The sequence below is a fragment of the Pangasianodon hypophthalmus genome, chromosome 12 (assembly GCF_027358585.1).
Source record: "Pangasianodon hypophthalmus isolate fPanHyp1 chromosome 12, fPanHyp1.pri, whole genome shotgun sequence".
NCBI lineage: Eukaryota > Metazoa > Chordata > Actinopteri > Siluriformes > Pangasiidae > Pangasianodon > Pangasianodon hypophthalmus.
Genome location: NC_069721.1, coordinates 2,348,700 through 2,371,849, shown reverse-complemented (window position 1 = coordinate 2,371,849; position 23,150 = coordinate 2,348,700). Strand labels below are relative to the sequence as shown.

The following is a 23,150-nucleotide window of genomic DNA, read 5'->3' as shown; positions in this document are numbered from 1 at the left end:
CAAAAGCACATGGGAACTAAACATGGGCAAGAAATAAAGTTGTGAGCGTGGAATTGAAGAAAGGTCAGACCACACATACCATAGGTTTAGCCCGAGGAATCATTCAAGCCAATCGTTTGAATTTGTCCCTTTACCAAGTCATACTTTGAGTGAACATAGCGTAAGTAGCTACGTTTATTGACAATAAGTACCAGACTTGTGAGATTACTGATTCTCTCTCTCTCTCATACACACTCACACACACACCATGAGCGTGCTGGGAAATTGACCCCGGGTTACAGACTCGGAGGTCTTCAGTGTCAACACCTTTTTAATGGCGAGAATCCCTGAGAGGCAACTGCATAGCTGTGAGAACCAGAGGTCAACCTGGTGTTAGAATCCGACCAGGGATTCGTAAACACGTCTTCACGACAGAGCGCTGCATTCGCACTTTGTCCAACTTAGTCCCAAGGGAACGTGCAGTGAAATGTGATGATTAGCTTATTAGTAAAAACAGTAATGTGCTTTACAATAAAACTCGTGCTTTGTGGACCTCACACAAGGTTCAATTTTTATAGCGAGATTTACTTTCCTTATTTAATCATTATGCGGTATTATTTTTCATTTCTTTGGCCTGTGGCACTAATACTGTTGGGTTGAAGTGAAAATATCAGAATTACAGTTGCCCTTAAACCTTAAAATTTCTACATTACAATTTATAATTGATGAATTTGTGTACATAATTTGTGTATAATTTCAGCTACCAGTGGAACATAACAATGTAGAAGGCTAGCTGCGGTATCATCAAAAGGAGTTATAATAGTTATTATAAAAATATAGAATTTTTTTTTTTTTAAAATAGCTACATGTGACGTATTTAAAAATGAAAGAAATGTAATGAACTTGGTGTATAATTTTGCCTAACAGGGTGGAAAATGTATGAATGAACTGTCATAATAAACCATACATACAGCGTGTTAGGACTTAACCGGGGTAGTGGGCGGGGTTAATTCCTTAAAGCAAAAGAACTACTTAGGAACAAGCTGGAACACAATATTGAGGACACACACAAACAAAAGAACATATTTGGAATGACATGAATGACACTCTGATCGTATTGTGTCTTATCTGAAAACTGAAGCTCTCCACCTGTCTGCTTGACCCTGCTGTTATCTCTCACTCCATCTCTCACCTCATTAACAAGTCCCCTGGGTCTGATTTACATTCCTCTGCCTCGGCACTTACACCAGTTCACAAGCCTCCTCCAAACACAACACAGTCACTTATTCTACTGAAACACCTCCTTCACTGTTGATGAACAGATTTCAGCTAACCACTAACATGCCCATGTCATGTTATTAACTGTTGTCATTTTTAACTCTCTATAAACATTCCCATTTTATCCATAAATCTGTGTAAAGCATGCACATCATACATGTGAATACTGTATTTTTTTTAATAGTTCGATTATATAATAATAATTATGTCATATATATTTGCTTTGGGTAAATATATCACTTTTTTAGAATAATTTTTTTAAAATTGTCACATGTAAAAGAGCACATGTTTATTTGTTGGCATCATTTGCATATTTTAATGCTTCAAAAGAATTTTTTTACCAAAAAAAATGTGTTAATATTTACTTTCAACAGGATAGGTTGGCTCATTCTGACATGCATAAAGGAAAAAGAAAGAAAGAAAGATATATAAGCATAATAAGTGTGAGCTCCACCCATTTAAATTAATTTAAATTCAAGTTAAATGTTTACATTTTTACTATTTGCTATAGCGAAATTCCAGGAGCCAGTCGTTTGGCGATATTCTTCTGTTTTTAAAAGAAAAAAATGGTTTTGCACAACTGCACAGGTCTGAACCAACCATGTATCAGTGCACAAACAGCCCTATAGCATGATGCTGCCACCACCGTGCTTCACTGTGTGTTCTAGTGCTCTTTGGGTTATAAGCTATCTTTTTTTTTGCGAGAAACATATCTTTGCCCAAAAAGTTCTTTGTACAATTTCACCTTCAGATCTTAGGCCACGACCTTGACCTGACTTCATAAGAAAAAAACATCATGACACATGGATATGGTGCTGCAACTCAAATTAGTTTATTTCCTTGTTTCTCGACCATTTTATTCAAGAATTCTAGCAAATTCACATTTATATGATACAGTGTACATAGAAGTAAATACAAGGAACATTCAGAATTTTGTACATTATTTCCCCCCTCAGAACACTTCCAGGATAAATTACCCACAAGCCACCTGGTGTCTCCTCCTTCACCTCCTTCGCTTCATCTCCATCATGCTACTCAAATAAGTGCAAGATCGAAAACGATGATTTTTGCCTCTAATCTGTAATACCAAGACCAGTGTGGAATATCTTCAACATCCACAGACAAGCTTTTGTCAGAAAGCAGTGTGACCATTTTTTTCCATAAAAAAAAAAAAAAAAAAAAAAAAAAACCATATACGACATGCATCTCTGCTCCAAGAACAAACAGCAAAAAAAAATAAAAATAGAGGATTAATTACAATGTTGTGACAGAAGTAGCCACGGCCTTACAGAATGATAGGCATCTCTCGATCAACAAGGGGCGGGGCTAAGTACAAATTTAATAAGCCAATCAAATATCTGATCGTACGACATCTCCAATTTGCGATAGCTAGCTTCCATAATGTATAATTACATATTACGCAATTAGCAATACTATAAATACATATTCTTATAAACACAATACATCTTATGCCGTTACCAAGCCTGCTATGAAATAGCTTGTTACTGTCTTTGTATATTATGTTTTGACTATACAATATAATATTTAGCATAATGTTAGCTAGTAAACCAGGTCAAACATTTGTTAATATTAGCAAAGCTCACTAGTTAGCTGGGTTGTGTTGTGCTGGGTTGAGTAGTGTTGCATTTAGGTAGCTGGCTAGTTTAGCTAACATTACTAAATTATTAAAGTGTGTAAATAAAACCAGTATTTTATGTTTTCATGGAGATGTTATGTTTTCAATTTAAGCTCTGCCCCTTGTTGACCTAGTAGTTTCTGTTTTTCATGAAATCTGGACATGCGCCGTGTCGCATCATTGAGTAATCGAACTTGAAGTAAATGTGAATTTCCAGTAAAGTACAAAACAACAAAGATATTTTAACAAAAACACAAACCTGATGTTTCTTTCAGGCACTTGTGAGACTCGATATATTTATAGTTTTAAGTGCTACACCCTAATCTGGTAAAAAAAAAAAATAATAACAATAATAATAATAAGTAACAAAGAAAATAAAAGAAAAATCTAATTACACTTCTTAGTAAGAAAATTAGAAACTCCCTCTTACAAAAAAGGGAACACCTTCATTACAAGTGAAACATTTATACAGTGTGTTTGTGTGTTTGCATATATTACAACATCACTGGTCAAGAAAATCTCACTTAAAAAAGTTTTTTAAAAATAAAACGAAATCCTGAAACCCGGCTTCCTTTACTGATAAAAGGAACAATTTGGTGAAAAAAGCGTCAAGCGTCTTGGCCAAAAAAAAATAGTCTCCGGTGTGTGACATTTGCTTCATTATTCCTGCACTGGATTAAAAGAAAAAGGTAGAGAAAAAAAATCACTTCACATTAGCTACAAGGCTAATGTAGCTAACACAATGGAAGTCTGTTTGACCCAAAATGTTTTAAGCAGACTTGCTGATGTGGTTTAGGACACAGTGGGACTTCCTGTCATCCGTAAACATCAACTAAAGTTCACTGTGTAGCTTAGCACTGGAATGCTATGAGGGCGGCCATCTTAGACTCAAATCGTTTCTGTCAATAAAAGAGAAATATGGCTGTACTGCGTGCAATATTTTTCTTGTGTGTCATAGAGAGTAATTATGCAAATGTGTGTGCTGTTAAACTGTGTGTTGGATTGAATATGTTAATATTTTATCATCGGTAGCTAGCATGCTAGTTAAGCAGCCAACCATAGAGGTTGCTGATTCATAAGCCAGATCGATAGATAAATACATATATTACATATGACAAAACTTTTTTAAAAACCTGATATTAATGCAGCAGTCCAAAATGGCGTCATTTAGATACACGTCTTTTTGTGAGCTAGCTAACATTAGCTTAGGTAAATGATAAGGAACAAGGTTATATATATATAGTATATATTATTATTATTATAATATTCTAGATATTTTTCATGGTTCTCTGAAAGCACACAATAAACATTAAGAATCGGAAGACTCCACTTTCAGTCTCCGGAATATAATAAAACAAAATATTGTTTTATGTAATTTTACCTTTGTGATACAGAAATAATGGGATTATCTATTGATCTGGTGATTTAGGTAAAGCAATTATATAGAACTCAACGGTGACCATCCACTTTTTCAGCAGCCTTGGTTCCGGAAATTTCCCATTTATTTTCCCGTATAGACTCTGCAAATCATTCCACTGAACTGCTTTCCCTTCATCTTTCCTTTCACCTTTAGTCTGTTTCTACCAACTATGCTACTGTAAGTCTAAGACTGGTTTTAGTATATTGTTAGTATCTCAGAGTATTCCTGCTTGGTTTATTATTGTATCTCAGAGTATTCCTGTCTGATTTATTATTAGTATCTCAGAGTATTCCTGTCTGATTTATTATTACTATCTCAGAAGATTCCTGTCTGATTTTTTATTAGTATCTCAGAAGATTCCTGTCTGATTTTTTATTAGTATCTCAGATAATTCCTGTCTGATTTACTTTTATTATCTCAGAGTATTCCTGCCTGATTTAGTTTTAGTATCTCAGAGTATTCCTGCCTGATTTATTATTAGTATCTCAGATTATTCCGGTCTGATTTACCTTTATTATCTCAGAATATTCCTGTCTAATTTATTTTCGTGTCTCAGAGTATTCCTGCCTGATTTAGTTTTAGTATCTCAGAGTATTCCTGTCTGATTTATTTTTAGTATCTCAGAGTATTCCTGTCTGATTTACTTTTATTATCTCAGAGTATTCCTGCCTGATTTAGTTTTAGTATCTCAGAGTATTCCTGCCTGATTTATTATTAGTATCTCAGATTATTCCGGTCTGATTTACTTTTATTATCTCAGAATATTCCTGCCTGATTTAGTTTTAGTATCTCAAAGTATTCCTTCCTGATTTAGTTTTAGTATCTCAGAATATTTCTGCCTGATTTAGTTTTAGTATCTCAGAGTATTCCTGTCTGATTTAGTTTTAGTGCCTGAGAGTATTCCAGTTGGATTTATAATTGGTATCTCAGACTATTTCAGAGTTATTATTATGCTCCAGGTTCACAAGGCAAACTTTTCAACAAAAATTACAGACAAATCCGACAATGTAAGATGCGCTGATGAATCGACTAACTTCCATTTCTTGTTAGCTACATTAGGCTTGTAGTAACACCAAACCCATCTCCATGTTACTGAATCGTTTGTATGTACTTTAAAGGTAAATACGTTCTGTGGAATAGAACCAAGTGACCTTTTAGCACACCAGTGATTTGAAAAGTAAAACCTGAAGAACAGGTGATTGAAATTAAATAAAAAACCTAAGGCCAGACCGGTTTATCGCTTCTCCTTTGACTGTCTCCTGAGGATTTACGGCCAGTCGTTCCACGCTGTCAGAATCAAAAGAGAACCGTACACCCTCGACCCCTAACACAGGCCTCCTGTCATCTCCTATTCATCATGAAAAGGGCCGCTTGAGTCTAAACGTCTTTTTAACTTCCCGTTAACTCAATAGCTCCTCTGTCAGAGATGGCACGGAGCCGAGTAACGCTTTACACTGGACAACAAGTGTGACGTTTAAAAGGTTTAAAAGTGTCACTAGCATAAAACCTTGAGATAATTCTACGCCTCTGGATATCTGTTTCTCTTTTTCGTTCAGCTCTGTACCTTCATTAGTAACATACGCCGTCATTAACTTGTCAAGAGTCGTTAGGGTTAAAGGAACAGCTTGGACAAAAAGGAAATATACACCAAGCGTAGTTGGGTTTGGTGGCGTGTTTTTGTTGTCTAAATCTACTAAATGTTTAACGGTACTTTCAAATACAGTGTTTTTTTGTTTTGTTTTTTTTTTTAAGATTTTTTGCGAGCTTATATTACATTTATGTTATAGTCTTGTTAGTCATCTTTTGTAAATATTTGGACAAAAAAAGCCTATCTACGTTAAATCTGGTCAAAATCTAGACGTCCCATTAATATGTTTCAGCTTCGCAATTTTAGTTCAGCAACTTTTTTTTTTTTCTGTCCATGTTTATTCTTTTAATAATGTGTCAGAAACCACATCAGCAGTTCTGTCTGAGACACTGAACAACTCCACAAAGCCGACCGGTGTGACGCCGCTGTAGGAGGATTTACACAGTGTGATGACGAGCATCGTAGTTTCCAGTGCAAAAAATGAAGAAGCAAACTACACACCTAACCTGTCTTAGCTGATCGGCATTTCAATTTCAGATCAGCCTCAACACCTGAGGAAGAACGTGCTGTGATGCTTTGCATGTTGCGTTCTTTGTTGTTTCTGGTTCGTATTAAGGCAGCGGTCACTGTGTGCTGTTTATGTGGTGTCCTATTTCTCTCACTTATTACAGCCTTCATTTAAGTCATTTGATTTTAGTTAACCTGAATTGTTCAGATGGGGCACCGGGCTGCTTTGTGTGTGTGTGTGTGTGTGTGTGTGTGTGTGTGTAAGCTTGTTTTTTTCCAGAGTGTGTGTTTGTCATTCCTGATCTAGGTCACGACGGTGTGACTGAGTTCTTTTCTCATGGTGATGACCCTGGCCAGGTAACTACTGGGATCAACTTACCTTCCTGTTCAAGAAAAAAACAGTACACTGAGTTTCCCTGCGTTTTAACCGGACCACCATGACACCAACACTTTGTTGTCCGTTCATTCAATTTTTTGTGCTTCACTTCAAACCTAAAAACCAATTTGAACAAAAAAAAAGCCAACAAAATGACTAAAAAAATCCTGAAAACTGAAAATAGATGCTTGTTAGTTATTATCAATGTTTTGGCTAGTAGAAATTATCACTGCAACATGTTGGATTATCATAAAGCTCCTAGCAACAAAGAGTTACCATGGCAACAAAAAAGCTACCATTGGCACAAACAGTTATCATGGCAACAAAAAGTTAACATAAAGGTTATCATGACAACAAAAAATTACCATAGCAACAAAAAAGTTACTGTGACAACCATAGCAACAAAGAAGAATCACGACAACAATGCTATCCTGACAAAAGGGTTACTATGGTAACAAAGAGTTACCATGGCAACAAAACATGATTGTGACAACAGCAACAAAAACGTATCCTAACAACAAGGTTATCATGGCAACAGGGTTGCTACGGAAACAAAGAGTTTACCATCCCCTCAAAAAGTGAAACGACAGCAAAGGGTTACCATGGCAAAAAAAAAACAGTTATAATGGCAAACTATAGTTACCATGGCAACAAAAAAGTGTTACCATGGCAACAAAGTGTTGGCAAAAAAAAATCGGTTAGCATTAGCGCACATTCTTAGCAAAATTCTTATTTTTTTTCTCTCCTTCTTTCACCACAGCGTCTATAAATCTCTATATCTGAGGCTCGACTTTCTCCTTTGAAGTTCGTCCCAAGCAGTTTGTGGTGCCAGCAGTCTCTCAGCCTCTGGGGCAGCATGGCTTTAGTTATTCGCTTGCGTACTCTTCAACACTGCATATTTATGGCGTATTTTACACAATGTACAACCCTTGTTATGTTTTTTGTTTTTTTTTTTACTGTAAGTGAAGACAGAACAACAGATTCGATTGAACTTTGATTACCTGAAGCGTGTGTACCGGAGGTAAAGATTATAACTGCATTACAGTACAGACAGGATTGGATAGACTGATTCATGTCCTGAAGCTTTGTCTGAGTGGATTCACAAACAGAAGACGAAGCACGGAATCACCCTGCGTTCACACAGCTTGTTTTGGTTTTTCAGTCTGATATTATCCAAATCGCCAATCACTCACCGTTGTAGCACCAGGCTTTTGCTTAACCTTGAAATCCTTTACTGTTAACTAATCACTGAGAGCCATATTTAGAGTTAAGCGTGTGTAGTGAGGATCTAATAGCGAAATTGTGCACTTTGGTAATAGTATCGAGATTGAAAGAAGCTCATCTTAATCCGAAGCTTATCTCGAGGAGCGAAATTGTTTTGATGGATAAAATACACTGTACACGTATGCATCCTTTTTTAGTTTATCCTTTTGACAATGGGCGCGTTTACTTTACAAGAGAACTTACTGAATTATATTTCGATTTCAACTGCGATTTCATCACTTCAATTTGGTATGCTGTGTCTTCATATGTTGTGTGTGCAGTATAACAAATTAAAATGCAAAATAATAGGATGCGCTGCATCAATTGCTATTTTAGAGCTGCTGAATAATGAGGTTGGAAGCCATATTGTAAAATTAAACCAAATTCACAGGGATTAATGTGATAATTACGACTAGGCCATTTTGGGTATGCGCCAGAAATAAACAGAAAAAAAGCGTTCTCATTCTCATTAAGTCTCATGTTAAACATTCTTGATCACTGTAAACTGTGAAATGATTCAATTTGGTGCATCATTGCTGTGTGAACGCAGAGGCTTGGGTGGTGCTAACGATGCATGTTGGCGTGCTGGTTCTAAAGGAACGGTACATGCGAAACCTGACAACCTGACGTTTAGGCTTGGTGGCATTAACATTTGAAATGAGCATGACTGGACCATGTAATACACTAGTGTAGCGTGTGGTTGTGTTGTGTAAGCAGGGGCTATGGCTTGATGAGCAGAAGTGTGCGTTTCCTCACACGACGGAGGTAGCCGTGGACTTGGGCATGATGCTCTGAGCGAGATCTTCCCGGTTGATCTTCCTCAGTGCAGCGCACAGCACGTCAACACTGGCAGAGTCACGGCTCGCCCAGTCACTCAGCAGCGCTCGGACTGGCCTCTCCTCCTGGCCGAAAGAGGCGATGCGCTCTTCTTCGTACCCGAGCAAACCAGCCAGGCTGGACCAGTCGTTTTCCAGTGGTCCCTCATCGTCCAGGAGCTTCTCCAGCTCTTCATGAGCATGCAGGGGCAAACTCTGGCCTCCATCGATCTTCACCACTGAGAGACAGAGATTTTCTAAGTTAATTCACGGTTAATGGAAGAACTCAAAAGTGAAACGAGTTCAAGCTCAACTTTTTTAAATACATTTTCAAAAAAATTGGCTCGAGAGAGGTGACGTTAAATTAGTGGTGTCTAATGTAAAAGGTTAAACTGATATTTAAAATTCCTGAAGTTCTAGTGTCTTAGTTCTTAGCGTCCATATTTCTCAGTTGCCTAGCAACGGTGTTCGCCTTCCCATGTCGAAAAACTACCAGAATGTTTTCTACATTTCTATAGCCCATTTCAAACTAAATCAAACTAATCGAACGGGATTATGTTACATCACAAACGTCTGTGTTTCACCACTTCTCCGTATAAATAAATATGTTCTTAAGGGTCCTCCAGTTTTCTCTTTGGGGAACCTTTAAAGGAATCCTACAACAGAGGGCTTCTTGATCAGAAAGCGTTCAAAGTAGAACCTTTTAGGAAGCTGAGAATTCTTTCATTATTCAATGAACCATTAAAGAACCTTTAAAGAACCTTTAAAGAACCCTCGAAAAATTACTCAGGCCACGTTCTGGGTCTCTTGGTCTCAATAATGGACATGTGTACAGATTCCAGCGCAGGGTGGAGAGATTTTCTTGAAGTCCTGATCTCATTTAAATGACCCTGTAGTTAAGCATAGAACTGGAAAAGTGTGTGTGTGTGTGTGTGTGTGTGTGTGTGTACCTGTGTGTGGCAGGCCTTGTCCCTCCTGTAAACTCTGGCTATCTACAGAGATACCACTGTCACTGTGCAGCTTTTCTCCCTCAGGCGACGGCGTCTGGCTCGGGTTCTCCATACCTGATCGATTACTACCTTCTTGTTTGTTGTGTTTGCAGCTCTTCCACCTGAAATACAACATGCATACACACACACACACACAGTGTGAGAGATCAGATAGAGCACAGCTCTAATGAGTTATTAAGCTGAATGTATGTTACTTTAAACCGCACATCTACAGTTGTCAAGGTGGAGTGTGTATAAGCAGTTTCCACCAGTAACACAACATTTATTTATTCATTTGTTTCTTTATTATTTACTTACTTATTATTTACTCATTTAAATATTTTATTTAATCATTTACTTGTTTATTTACTTCCTCATTTATTTAATTATTTACCTGCTTAGCTGTTCACTTTTAATTACTTATTTAATTACTCACTTGCTTATTACTTATTTACTTGTTTATTTACTTACTCATTTATTTATTTATTTATTTACTTTTGTCATGTATAACCCAATTTATTCATTATTCTATTTTTTATGTATTTATTCTATCTATATATTCATATATGTCTATATGTCATGTCTGTATTAATTTATTGCTGTATTTTCTTGTGGTTATGCTATGAGGTGTGTGTGTGTGTGTGTGTGTGTGTATGATGTTAAAATGTTGTTTAAAAATGTGCAAATGAATCCGATGAAAACGATCCCTCATCGTGTCTGTTTAACATTATGTGGGTAGGAACGTTTGAGAATATGTTTCCAGAAACTTCCTGCGTTCCCATCCTTGAATAAATCAAATCCGTTCTGTTGTATCCACACACAGTTGGTCAGCTCGTATGATATTTTGCGTTCTTCATGCCGTATTCATTTAAAAAGGGTGCAGTGAGTAAATCTGCCAGAATCTTACTCCCTTTTCATGAATAGAAACCAGACATAATAATCCCATCCATTCTGTTATAGCCATTAGAGTGTACCTTCCATGCAGGACAGGAAGATTTCAGTGTAATACCCCTGTGTTTAACCCTAATTTACATCATGTTGGTGTTTCCTAAATTATCCTGTCTACCATAATACCACAAAAAGCCAAAAAATTCTGAATAAATAGGTGAAAAAATGATTGAACAAAAAACAAACTCGAGTGATGTTCAGAAACTATTTGGAAAAATGCCTCAGGGTTTTTTTTTTTTTTTTTTTTTATAACAGGCACTGGTTACTTTACATCCCTTGGCCTGCCTTAAAGGATCAATACACACTAATGTATTAGACACCAGATTTCCTGTTCTTTTAAAGCGGGTCAAAGGCCTCGAGCCGTGTGTTTAAATATTTCACGTGTCCTCAATTCGAAATCCAACACTTAGAAACGCTCTTAACTGTACGCAAATCCCATTTCCTTTACATCCACTCGACAAGCTGTTAGCAGTGAACTTGGAGAAAAGGAGAAAATGCTCATTTAATATTAATGCAGCAGCTGAAGGATGAAACGACAGCTGGGATTCCTAAACACGCTGATAACAAAGTCGTAGCTTAAAACCTGATAAATGTTATGTGAGCTTGTTTCCTCCTACATCTCTCTCTCTCTCTCTCTCTCTGTCTCTTTTTCAGACTTCCTCATTCAGGCTATGGAAGCCCATGTCCACCAGGTAAAAAAGACAAACAACTGTCTAACATATTTGTCTTTAATTTTTGGCATCGGTATTTCAAAACCTTAACTTATCTCAAGAATTTGACTTATTATCTCAAAATCACACGATGACGCCGCCGTGTCCAGACACCACACTGGTTAGACTGTGCTTTTATTTATTTTTACCTACTTTTTAATCTCTCCTTTTGCACACACGACATCTGCACTGAACATCTATGAAAGCAGAACACTTTTGAACATCGGTAACCACTATACTATTTCACAACGTTTTATCCACCGATCCAACATGGCTCTCTGAGACACTCCACGGCATGGAAGGAAACAATGGCCATGTGAGAGCTCCCCGGAGGTGATGGAAAAATAACACCGAGGGAAATGTGATGGGGTTTGCAACAGGCTGAGGAACAAAGCACACAGCCTTCCCCTGCCCAGTATTCTGCTCGCCAATGTTCAGTCTCTTGAGAACAAGATGGATGATCTCAGAGCCAGGATAAGATTCCAACAGGACATCAGGGACTGTAACATACTCTGTCTGTCTGAAACATGGCTGACCCCCTTGGTATCGGACCCAGCTGTAACGCCATCCAATAACCGTTCTACGGATGGACAGAATAGTGGAGGCCAGGTAAATCCAGAGGTGGAGCGATTTGTTTCATGGTCAACAACAAATGGTGCGACCCCAGGAATATTACCACTCTGTCTTGTTCCTGCTCACCTCACCTGGAACATCTGTCTACTATGTGCCATCCACTCTACCTGCCCTGTCCTACCTGACTTTACAGTGGTCATCTGCACTGCTGTGTACATCCTTTCTCAGGCGGGCACAAGCATAGCTCTGTCAAAGCTCCACGGTGTGCTCAGTGTCTATTTAAACAAACATTTGGATGCTGCCATCATCGTGGCTGGGAAATTTAATAAAACCAACTTCTGGCAGGTCATGCCGAACTTTTATCAACACGTCTCCTGTCCAACTTCAGGGACAAACACACTGGACCACTGCTATTCTCAGTTTAAGAATGGCTACAAAGCTAAATCACTACCAGTTTTCAGTAAATCGGACCATGCTGCCATTTTCTTCCTGCCGGAATATAAACAAAGACTCGTACAAGAAGCTCCTTGAGGAGGTGGTGAAGCTCTGGTCCACCAAATCAGAAGCTAGTAGTGTGCTAAGCTGTCCGCCACACAGGTGGAGCAGGTGGAGTCACCTTTCCAGCTTAATGACTCCTGATAAGGCATATGGCAGGAACTAAGGACTATCAGCGCCTTCGGAGGCAAATCCACCGCTGCGGTGAGAGCTGACTCTTCTCTGGTGGACAAGTGAGAAGAATCTGTTGTTATCCCTGTGCCAAAGAACAATAAGCCCTCTTGCTTAACTGACTATCATCCTGTAGTCCTCTCATCACTTGCCATGAAGGTTTTTGAGAGGCTTATCAAAAACTCCATCTGCTGCTCCATCCCTGACACCACTGATCCACTCCAGTTTGCCTACTGCCCCAATAAGTTTACTTAGGATGCCATCTCTCAAGTCCTACACACCACCCTCACCCACACCGACAGCAACAAAGGGACCTCTCTGTGATTGGGTCTTGGATTTCCTCATAGATAGACCCAAGGTGGTGAGAGTGGGCCAGTTTTAATCCAACACCATCACACTGAGCACAGGAGCCAAAGCCAGACAATGGTTGTACCATCTGAGATTGCTGAGGAAATTCAGGGTCTCCCCAGCCATGCTGAAAATGTTCTATACTGGAGCTATAGAAAGTTTTATTTTTTTTAATTTTTTTGAACATCCATTTTTTGCATATTCCTGTACAAATATTTCTTATTTCTTATTCATTTCTGATTTTTTAAAATTTGTTATTTAAATGCACAGTCGAAAGTGGAGTTTCACTGCAAGTTATATACTGTATATAATTGTGTATATGACAAATAAAAATCTTGAATCTTGAATCTTCACTGATTATCTCGAAATTCTGACTTATTTTATAACAATTCTGATGGATCATCTTAAAACGTTGACTTATCTCAAAATTCTGGCTTATTATCTTAAATTTCTGACTTATTATCTTCAACCTGTGGCTTATCTGAACCACTCCTGCAGTGCTTTGGCCTTTTGTTTGGGACCACTGTCCTGCTGAAAAGTGACATTTCTCCCCAGCAGACTGAAGGAGGGAGGTGAAACCTGACTGGGTGTGTGAGATGAGGTGAAATGTGACCGGGTATGGGGGAGTGGGTGAAGGGGAGGTAAAAGGTAAAAGGTAAAAGGAGGTGAAAGGTGACTGGGTGTGGGTGAAAGGGAGGTGAAAGGTGACCGGGTGTTGGTGAAGGGGAGGTGAAAGGTGACTGGGTGTGGGTGAAGGGGAGGTAAAAGGTGACCGGATGTGGGTGAAGGGGAGGTGAAAGGTGACCAGGTGTGGGTGAAGGGGAGGTGAAAGGTGACCGGGTGTGGGTGAAGGGGAGGTGAAATATGACTGGGTGTGGGTGAAGGGGAGGTGAAATATGACTGGGTGTGGGTGAAGGGGAGGTGAAACTTGACTGGGTGTGGGTGAAGGGGAGGTGAAACTTGACCGGGTGTGGGGGAGGGGATAGTGAAAAGTGATGGGGTATGGGTGAAGGGAAGGGGAAATGTGACTGGGTGTGGGTGAAGGGGAGGTGAAATATGACTGGGTGTGGGTGAAGGGGAGGTGAAATATGACTGGGTGTGGGTGAAGGGGAGGTGAAACTTGACTGGGTGTGGGTGAAGGGGAGGTGAAACTTGACCGAGTGTGGGGGAGGGGATAGTGAAAAGTGATGGGGTATGGGTGAAGGGAAGGGGAAATGTGACTGGGTGTGGGTGAAGGGAAGGTGAAACGTGACTGGATATGGGTGAAGGGAAGGTGAAACGTGACTGGATATGGGTGAGGAGGAGGTGTTTCCACTCACCTTTTGATGACAATGAAGGCGACGAGGCCGAGCAGCACAGCAGGTACAATGGAGGCGTACAGGGGAATGAGATTTTCACCCAAGCCCAGGCCCAGTTTCTTGGGTTCAGGGCCGGTGGTTGGCATGCTCTCTGTGGATTCTGGTAGCCCTTCCGGTGGAAAGTTGGTGAAGTCGAACGGAAGCTCTGACGGCTCCAGAGAAGACAGCGGCGTGCTTGAAGTATTCAGAAGGTTCGAGTCCACTGGAAGAGAAAAAATATATATGAACAAAAAATATATATACCTTTGAGACAAAAGTCAAAAAGTTTACATAATTGATGTAATAATATATATTAAATTTTGTTGTTTTTTTCCACATTTTCTCCCTAATATGTTAGATTTTTTGGCAAATCTCAACTAGCAGCCAGCTCTTCCCTATCACACAACAGCTACAAACTGGAGACCGTGAAGGCTAGCATGTGCTTCCTCCAAGACACTCTAAGCCAGCACCACATTTTTTCAAAACTGCTGTTCATGCTGTGTCACAAGGCAGCGTAACACACTCGGAGGAAAGACTCACTATCAACCTTCTTCTGCATACATGAGCTCATAAACACAATGGTCGGTTAGTGTCACTGTGATTGACAAGTGAGAGAGTAACGCCATCCCTCCAGTCTAGAGAGCACAGCCAATACTCCCAGCCCCAGATGGCTGTGACATTGTCGGGTTCCTGTCAATAAGGTTAGCATAAGCAACTGCGCCAATATATCTGACTAGGATGAATACACAGTCAGGTCCATAGGTATTTGGACAATTTTCATACTTTTGCCTCTGTACACTACCACAATGGATTTGAAATGAAGCAATCAAGATGTGATTGAAGTGTATACTTTCAGCTTTAATTTAAGGGGTTTAACAAAAATATTGCATTACCCGTTGAGGAATTACAGCCATTTTTTACATAGACCCTCCATTTTCACAGGCTCAAAAGTAATTGGACAAACTAACAACCATAAATGCAAATCCTTTGCAGTCAATGACTGCCTGAAGTCTGGAACCCATAGACATCATCAGATGCTGAGTTTCTTCCCTCAAGATACTTTGCCAGGCCTTTACTGCAGCTGCCTTCAGTTGCTGCTTGTTTGTGGGTTTTTTCTGCCTGAAGTGTTATCTTCAGTAAGTGAAAAGCATTCTCAGTTGGGTTGAGGTCAGGTGACTGACTCAGCCATTTAAGAACATTCCATTTCCAAGTTCCTGGGCTGCTTTTGCGGTACATTTTGGGTCATTATCCATCTGTACTGTGAAGCACTGTCCTATCAATTTTGCAGCATTTGACTGAATCTGAGAAGAAAGTATAGCCCTATACATTTCAGAATTCATCCTGCTACTTGTATCAACAGTCACATTATCACCAGTGTCCCAGTTCCACTGGCAGCCATGCATACCCATTCCATAACACTGCCTCCACATTTAACAAACGATGTGGTATGCTTTGGATCATGAGTCCTTCATTTCCTTCTCCATACTCTTCTCTTCCCATCATCGAGGTACAAGTTAATCTTGCATCAGAACTGGTCAGGCTTTCTAGAGCATTTTTAGCAAAGTCTAATCTGGCCTTTCTGTTCTTGAGTGTTACCAGTGGTTTGCATCTTGAAGTAAGCGCCCCTTGGAAGCGCCCCTTGATTGTAGACTTTGACAATGACACGCCTGCCTCCACAAGAGTGTTCTTGATTTGGCTAGATGAAGGGGTGAAGGGGTTTTTCTTCACTAAGAAAATAATTCTACAATCATCCACTTTAGTTGTCTTCCGTGGTCTTCCAGGCCTTTTGGTGTTGCTGAGCTCACCACTGCATTCCTTCTTTTTAAGAATGTACCAAATTGTTGACTTGGCCACTCCTAAAGTTTCTGCTATCTCTCTGATAGGTCTTTTTTGTTTTTTCAGCCTAATGATGGCCTCCTTCACTTGCATCAACACCTCTTTGGACTGCACAGTGAGAGTTCCCCTGAACAGCTACCAAATGCAAATTCAATTCTTGGAATCAACTCCAGACCATTTATCTATCGGCAACACCTGGCCATTAAACTGCTTATCAGTCAGTTGTCCAATTACTTTTGGGCCTGCGAAAATGGAGGTACTATGTAAAAAATGGCTGTAATTCCTAAACGATTAATGCAATATTTTTGATAACCCCTTGAATTAAAGCTGAAAGTCTACACTTCAAAAACATCTTGATTGCTTCATTTCATATCCATTGTAGTGGTGTACAGAGGCAACATTACAAAAATTGTGTCACTGTCCAAATACTTATGCACCTGACTGTATATACATAAGGCTAGCATAAGAATATGTGTGAGTCTGTAAGAGTAGCATATCTGTGAAGCTAGCCTAAGAAAATGTGTACTAGCATTTCTACAAGGCTAGCATCAGAATATGTCCCAGTATGTATGGCTAGCATATCAAAAGGCTAATGAGTGGCAATCTGTAAGACTTTGTTCATAGATAGAAAACAAGTTTCAACTTAAATCACATTTTTTTAGTTCTGTTATCTTTAATGTCCAGAAGAAATGTTATTGAATTTGACGGTATTTTTTACTGCGAGTGACATCAGGCCTCAGGCAATCCGAGGGGAATAAAAAGCAAGGAGAAAACAACATTATGGCTGCGGCTGCTTTTATTTGGACTGCAGTGGAAAGTTGGAGTGAGTGAGAGATGGAGCGGCAGATGAGATTAGACGTGATTCGATCGGAAGCCATAATAAACATACTCTCGCTCCAAGTCGAGGCTAATGCACACTAAAGCAGGCTCGCGCTATAATGGGACTCGAGCTACAGGATGTTCAGCTGCAGGGACAGATGGACGCACATATTGAGGAGCATCTGTTATTCCGGGCATGGGGGCGGAGAATGGGCGCCTCGGGTGTGTGTGTGGGCGGGGGGGGCGGGGCGACCACACAGTAATGGAGGTGGAACTTTCTAGAAGGTACTGTATATAGGAGGTATATAGGAGGTCTATCTGTGCTAGCTGGCTGAAGATGCCAATAATATCATGTTGTGAAGACTTTCCTGTGTCGGAAAACCTAAAGTTCGAGCTTTACCTATGAATATTACAAAGCTCTTGCACTGGAGACTCCTTCCGTAAATGTTAAGTAAACATCTCCTCACATAACAGATAAAAACTTTATCTGTTACAAGCGTTATGTTTTTTTGTATAGTCTGTTTTTTGTATTATGACCACTCCCTGTTCCCTTTTCCCAGTGCCATATATACACCATATCAATACACACACACACACAGACACACACAGACACACACACAAAGTTTCTTTCCCCAGAGACAGGACACCAGACACCAGCGTGGACAGAGATACTCTTTGTGGTGTACAAAACACTCTCAGTCTTTTCTTTGCTCTCTCTCTCTCTCTCTCTCTCTCTCTCTCTCTCTCTCTCTCTCCATATATCTCGTCTTCTATCTCTCTCTCTCTCTCTTTCTTTCTGTCTCACTCTCTTTATCTTCCCATCTCTCTTATGCACTGCTGAGGCGGTCTCCATCAATAAAGACCAGACTACCGTCTCGCTTGTCCTGCTCCCCTCCGGTCATTTTCTCAGTTCTCCTCTTTCCTCACTCACTTCTCCTTCATGTTTTTACACCACAACATATGAAGGTCATTTTGGTGTTATTTTATCAATCAGACTTCCCTGGTTTTTTTTTTTTTGTAGGTAAAATATAAGACAGAGAAAGAACAAGCAAGAGAGAGAGAATGAGAGAGTGTGTGTGTGTGTGTGTGTTTGGAAGTGTCCTCATTAGATACAGTAATTACACTCTAAATGGAAGCAGATGGACTCGGCCACTTCAGAGAGGTTTTAAAGAGATTAGGTTACACTCTATTGGGTTACACTTTATCGGCTTGGCTTATGAGTGTTATCCAAATATCAATTAACAGGGATTCTGTGACATCGGAAAATTCGAATAATTTCAATTTCGCTCGAGGTCACATAAATTGATTTGATTGATGTGAAAAAAACAAGCAATGATATGCATTATGTTCCAATCCGAAGGCAGATCCCTACAAGAGTTTGAGTAGGATGCGTGTTCTGTGCTGTTCAAAAGGCTTCAGAGTTACTAATTCCCATAATTCCTATAACAATGGAACTCAGGCCACACCCACAGGCCACACCCACAAGCAACAGCAGAAGTGGTCATTGCACACCCACAACAGACAAACTACAACTTCCAACTTTTCACCTGCTAATGTGAACGTAGGATTAGAACACATTGTTCTTCAAGGGCTGGTCAGATAATTAAGACTTCGTAGAATCCAAAAGATCGGAATGTTATGCTACATATAACCTTTAAGCGTTCACATAGAGGGACAACCGAACAACATTTAAGCATGTGATTTGAAACATGTTGTTTCTGTTTGATTGTGTAAATATTTTTCGTTCATCTTCACTAAACTATGAATCTAAACTTCACTTTATCCTGGTAGTGGATCCAGAGCCTATCCGAGGAACACTGGGCGTGAGGTGGTAACACACCCTGGATGAGATAACAGTCACACACTCACACACACTTTCACTTCAGATCAATTCAATTCATTTGTATAGTGCTTTTAACAATGGACATTGTCACAAAGCAGCTTTACAGAAATAACTTTCACACCTAGGGGAAATTTAACTTTGCCAATCCATCCACCAGCATGTTTTCTGGAGGTGGGAGGAAATCTGAGAACCTGAAGGAAGACCACACATGGACAAGGGGAGAACAAGTTAAACTCCATTCACTATCGCTATGCCTGTAAATATTGTGGAAATTGGAATATTATTAGATCGAATTCATAAAATTTGTTGTGATAGCCTGAAGGCAAGAGGTTTTAGGGTAAATTCAACCATGAATAAGGAGAAAGAGCTGCACAAACTTAAGCATTTTTTCTTTCAGATCGAGACATTGTTGATACTCACTGATACTGATACTGATACTGATACGGAAATGAATAACCTACTGAGTATTAATCAATTAGGGACGCCATGCAACATTTTATTTAGCTCTATGTTGACTGTTAAATGTGTCTTAGTGCTCATCGCATGCAGAACTAACGTGCTCTCATGTGTGATGGCTTCTCTGCAAGCTCGCATTTGACCGATACCAGTATCAATGCATACCCTACTCAAGACGGAGCATGTCTGCGATAAAAGCCTTCTTCTACTCGTGTGTATTACACAGACTTGACTGGCCTTAGTCACTGAGGAAAAAAGAAAAAGATACTTCCATACACACACACACACACATATATATACACACATATATATATAAACACACCTGAAAGCGTAGCCACATGTTAGTGCAGGTGTGAAAGTCTCGTTAGCTTAAAGGTGTGACGATGCAGAAAATGATTTGTCCCGCCTCTCGCTGCAAGTTATTTTGTTTATAGAGTAGTAACTACATAGCTACCATCAGAGCAAGCCTTGTCATGCCAGCCAGGACAGAAAATTTACCTCTGTTTGTGTGTGTGTGTGTGTGTGTGTGTAGTCGGGTTCTCTACAGCAGAAATGTTCCCAGAGGTCAGGCTGTGAAACCTGATAAGGCAGGAGAGAAACTTCATCTCTTCTATCGACTGCATTTGTTTCTCCGCATCTGCTCATTCGCTCTTTTCCCTTCCTCTTTTCCGTCTTTATCTCAAGAGTGCATCTGTCTCGCCTTTCATTTCACTCCTCCTCCTCCTCCTCCTTGTACGTATGTGCAACGTACAGCCTTGGTTGTACATATAAATATACCAAAAATAAAAGAGTAAAACAAATACGCGACTCGCGTCAATTTCTTCACAAGCTTTGGATGTTGAATGCTCCAATTCAGCGACAGCGTCTTGTGATATCTGAAATATGACCCGAGTCCTAATGCGTAGAGAGGAAATCTGTAATTTGGGCCAGTCACACACTTTGTACGGAGCAACAGATTGTACACATATATACTGTAGTAGGAGTCCCTAATAAACTAATAGGTTTTAGGTTGAACTTTTTTTTATTTTATATATAAAGTTTAAACAAATTGATAATGCCTAAATGAAGACTCAAGCACTGATATGATGTCGACGAGGGGCCTCAACTGGTGGACCATCACCCAATTTGGTCTCATTAGTAAAATGACCTTGTTGTTTGGTTAAAAAAATATATATATATACCACAGGAACGGATTGTGATATATTTTGTGGAGTCGCAGCCGGGCACAAAATGGCGGAGTACCTGGAGTAAGGAAATTGTTCATGTAAAAAAAAAATTTATCTGCACCTTCCCAAATTATTAGTACCCCTGACATAGACATTCCTTATTGGAACCTGACTTAATGAGGTGTTTCTCCAAACACAGCTTGTAGATCTTCATCTTGCCGCTTGATGACATCAGCAGAGCCGTGTCTACAGCAGCCAATCAGGAACAAATTCACAGCAAGTTCGGCTTCGCTGTATTCCCCTACAACGGCGCTGGTGAAGGTATTAGTCGACTAGTCTGTGTAACCCATAATATACTGTATTTTTCTTTAAAAAAAAGTATCACTATAATACAAGGCATCATGTAATAGTAAATAGAGTTGAATAGTTTCTAGATTTCTATCATTCTAGATAGTGTGAAAATGTTGGAGCGTATTGCAAGCCTTGATTTTGACACGTCAAGGCCAATTGCAAGTGCAAGAAAAGTCGAAGTGACAACAAAACAAAGCAAAACATAGTCTTTCTCCTAGAAGCAGCAGCGATGTCATGCAAGGGCAACTTTTTGCCGTAACTGAAGTCGTAGCACTCTCACAGATTAGATGGTAAGATAAGAGAACAAGTAATCCACAAACACCACAAAAGACACAAGCAAGCGCTCCTCATAAGGAATGTCACATTCGGCACTGGGAATTCTGCTCGGGTGAAATTTAATGGCGTCCCCAGTTGTCGAGGTCATCCTTGGCAAATTTATGAGGCAGGAGAAAAAATGCCATGGGCTGAGGCACGTGCTCGGGCTTTCACCTCTTGGACCTTTGTGGCTGCGGAAAAATATGAAAAAACTCTGGGAATGTTATGGGGTAAAAGCCAGCAAGCATCAGGCGCCATAACACGAACTGGACGGACTTCATTGTGTAGAAGCGTGGCGAGAAAGACACCGAGAGATGGAGAGTGATGGAAGGATGCTGGGGTGAGAGAGAGGACGGCAAAGAGAGATAGAGAAGCGCATTAACGCGGCGTCTCTTCGGGCACAAAGCCACACATTGTATTAGGCAACGGGCTAAGGTGAAAGGTCAGTCCTGGCCGTGATAACTCTATCAATGCCCTGCTGTGGAGGGTCGGCGTACAATGTGCTCTCACACACACTCTGAGTGATAATCGTATGACGGAGAGAAACTGGAATTCAAGAGGCACACACAGTCACACAATCAGCTTGATCTTCCATAATGGCTTTGTTTCGAACCTCTAAGGCAGGAACTTTCAAGGTCAGACCCACAAAATTCCCTTGGGTTTCTATTCAAGCGCCACTTCCTGCTTCTTCCCTGAAGTAATACCTTGAATGGATTCTGTCAGCTCTTACCAGTGCACTGCTGAATTCTAGATTCTGATTGGTCAGAAGGTGTGAAAACATTGCTCAACATTGGTGAAGTTCTCTGTAAGGAGATGTTTATTTAACATTTACTGAAGAAGAACCCCGGTGCTTTGTTTGACATGGGAGATCTGACAGTGCTCAGAACCGTTCTTCTTGTGGTCGTCCATTCATTCATTTTGAACTCATAAATGAATTCCTTTCTTTCTCCCCATGACAGGACAGACACTTAGACCATCAATTGCACCAATCAGGACCTCTCCACTTGCGTAACCCCGAAAATCTTGGGGACTCCCAAGTGGCGAGTCGGATGATGCCACAGATGGCATACTCTCTCAAAACCAATCGTAGTCATCTTTGAGGTCATGTATGTGGAAGAGGGTCGATAGCAAGTGTGTTACACTGTGTGTATGCACAGCAGTGCAATTGGCTCCATGGTTCTTGGAGAAAGCATGTGTTCATGCTCACTCTCCCTGGTTGGTAGTGGTGGGAGAGCTGGCTGGCGGGTGGGAATTGCTAGTGACCAAATTGAGGAGGAAATGGGGAAGAAAAAGATATACATTTGTGAGTCCTGTTCATCTCTCTGTTTATTTTACTCTTTTGCTCTACTGTCTGATCCTTGTTTTTGACCTCTATCCGTCTCCCTGCCATTGTATCAACGTCACTAAGTAGATTTAGCAATATAGCAATGAAGCTAAGCCCCACACTGTCATGGTGAAATGAGCATAATTGATTGGACCCTTCTTTCCTGGGAGTCTTCTCTTCCTCTCAGTCATTCATCACACACCCACATGGTAGAAGCTCTGAAACTGATCCGTTTATTAATGAGATTACACACCACTTTCACGCATCCTCCTCCGCTAACCCAAATGGCTTCCTGTGTGGCCCCCTCCAACCTCCACCCCCCAGCCCCACCCCAACACACACTCACACACACACACACACACACACTCATTACAGCAAGACTCAAGAGCATGTCCGAACCAGATGAGATCAAAATCATTTCTGAATATTGGTTTTCCTCACTTTCTTCCGCTCTGTGATACAATGCTGAATTTCTCCTTCATCATGATAAGAACATTGACGCCAGATGTTTCGAAAATTCTGATCGTTTAGAGTGAAATCTACCAGCAGTTAAGGCGATAAGGACCTGTCCTGTTGCTGAACCTCTAGCTCGTTAGCTTTAAGCCTT

The 23,150-nt window shown here is 40.2% G+C and overlaps 1 protein-coding gene across 1 annotated transcript in view; it reads right to left on the bottom strand.

Moving 5' to 3' along the window:
• Positions 1-2,065: 2,065 nt before the first annotated feature.
• ngfrb (nerve growth factor receptor b) overlaps positions 2,066-23,150 on the bottom strand; it is a 44,189-nt gene continuing 23,104 nt past the window's right edge. The window contains exons 4-6 of the mRNA XM_026947904.3: positions 14,416-14,656; positions 9,813-9,973; positions 2,066-9,101 (exon numbers count right to left, since the gene is read on the bottom strand). Coding sequence (XP_026803705.3) covers positions 8,800-9,101; positions 9,813-9,973; positions 14,416-14,656 — 704 coding nt within the window. The 3' untranslated portion in view covers positions 2,066-8,799. The remainder of the gene's footprint in view (positions 9,102-9,812; positions 9,974-14,415; positions 14,657-23,150) is intronic.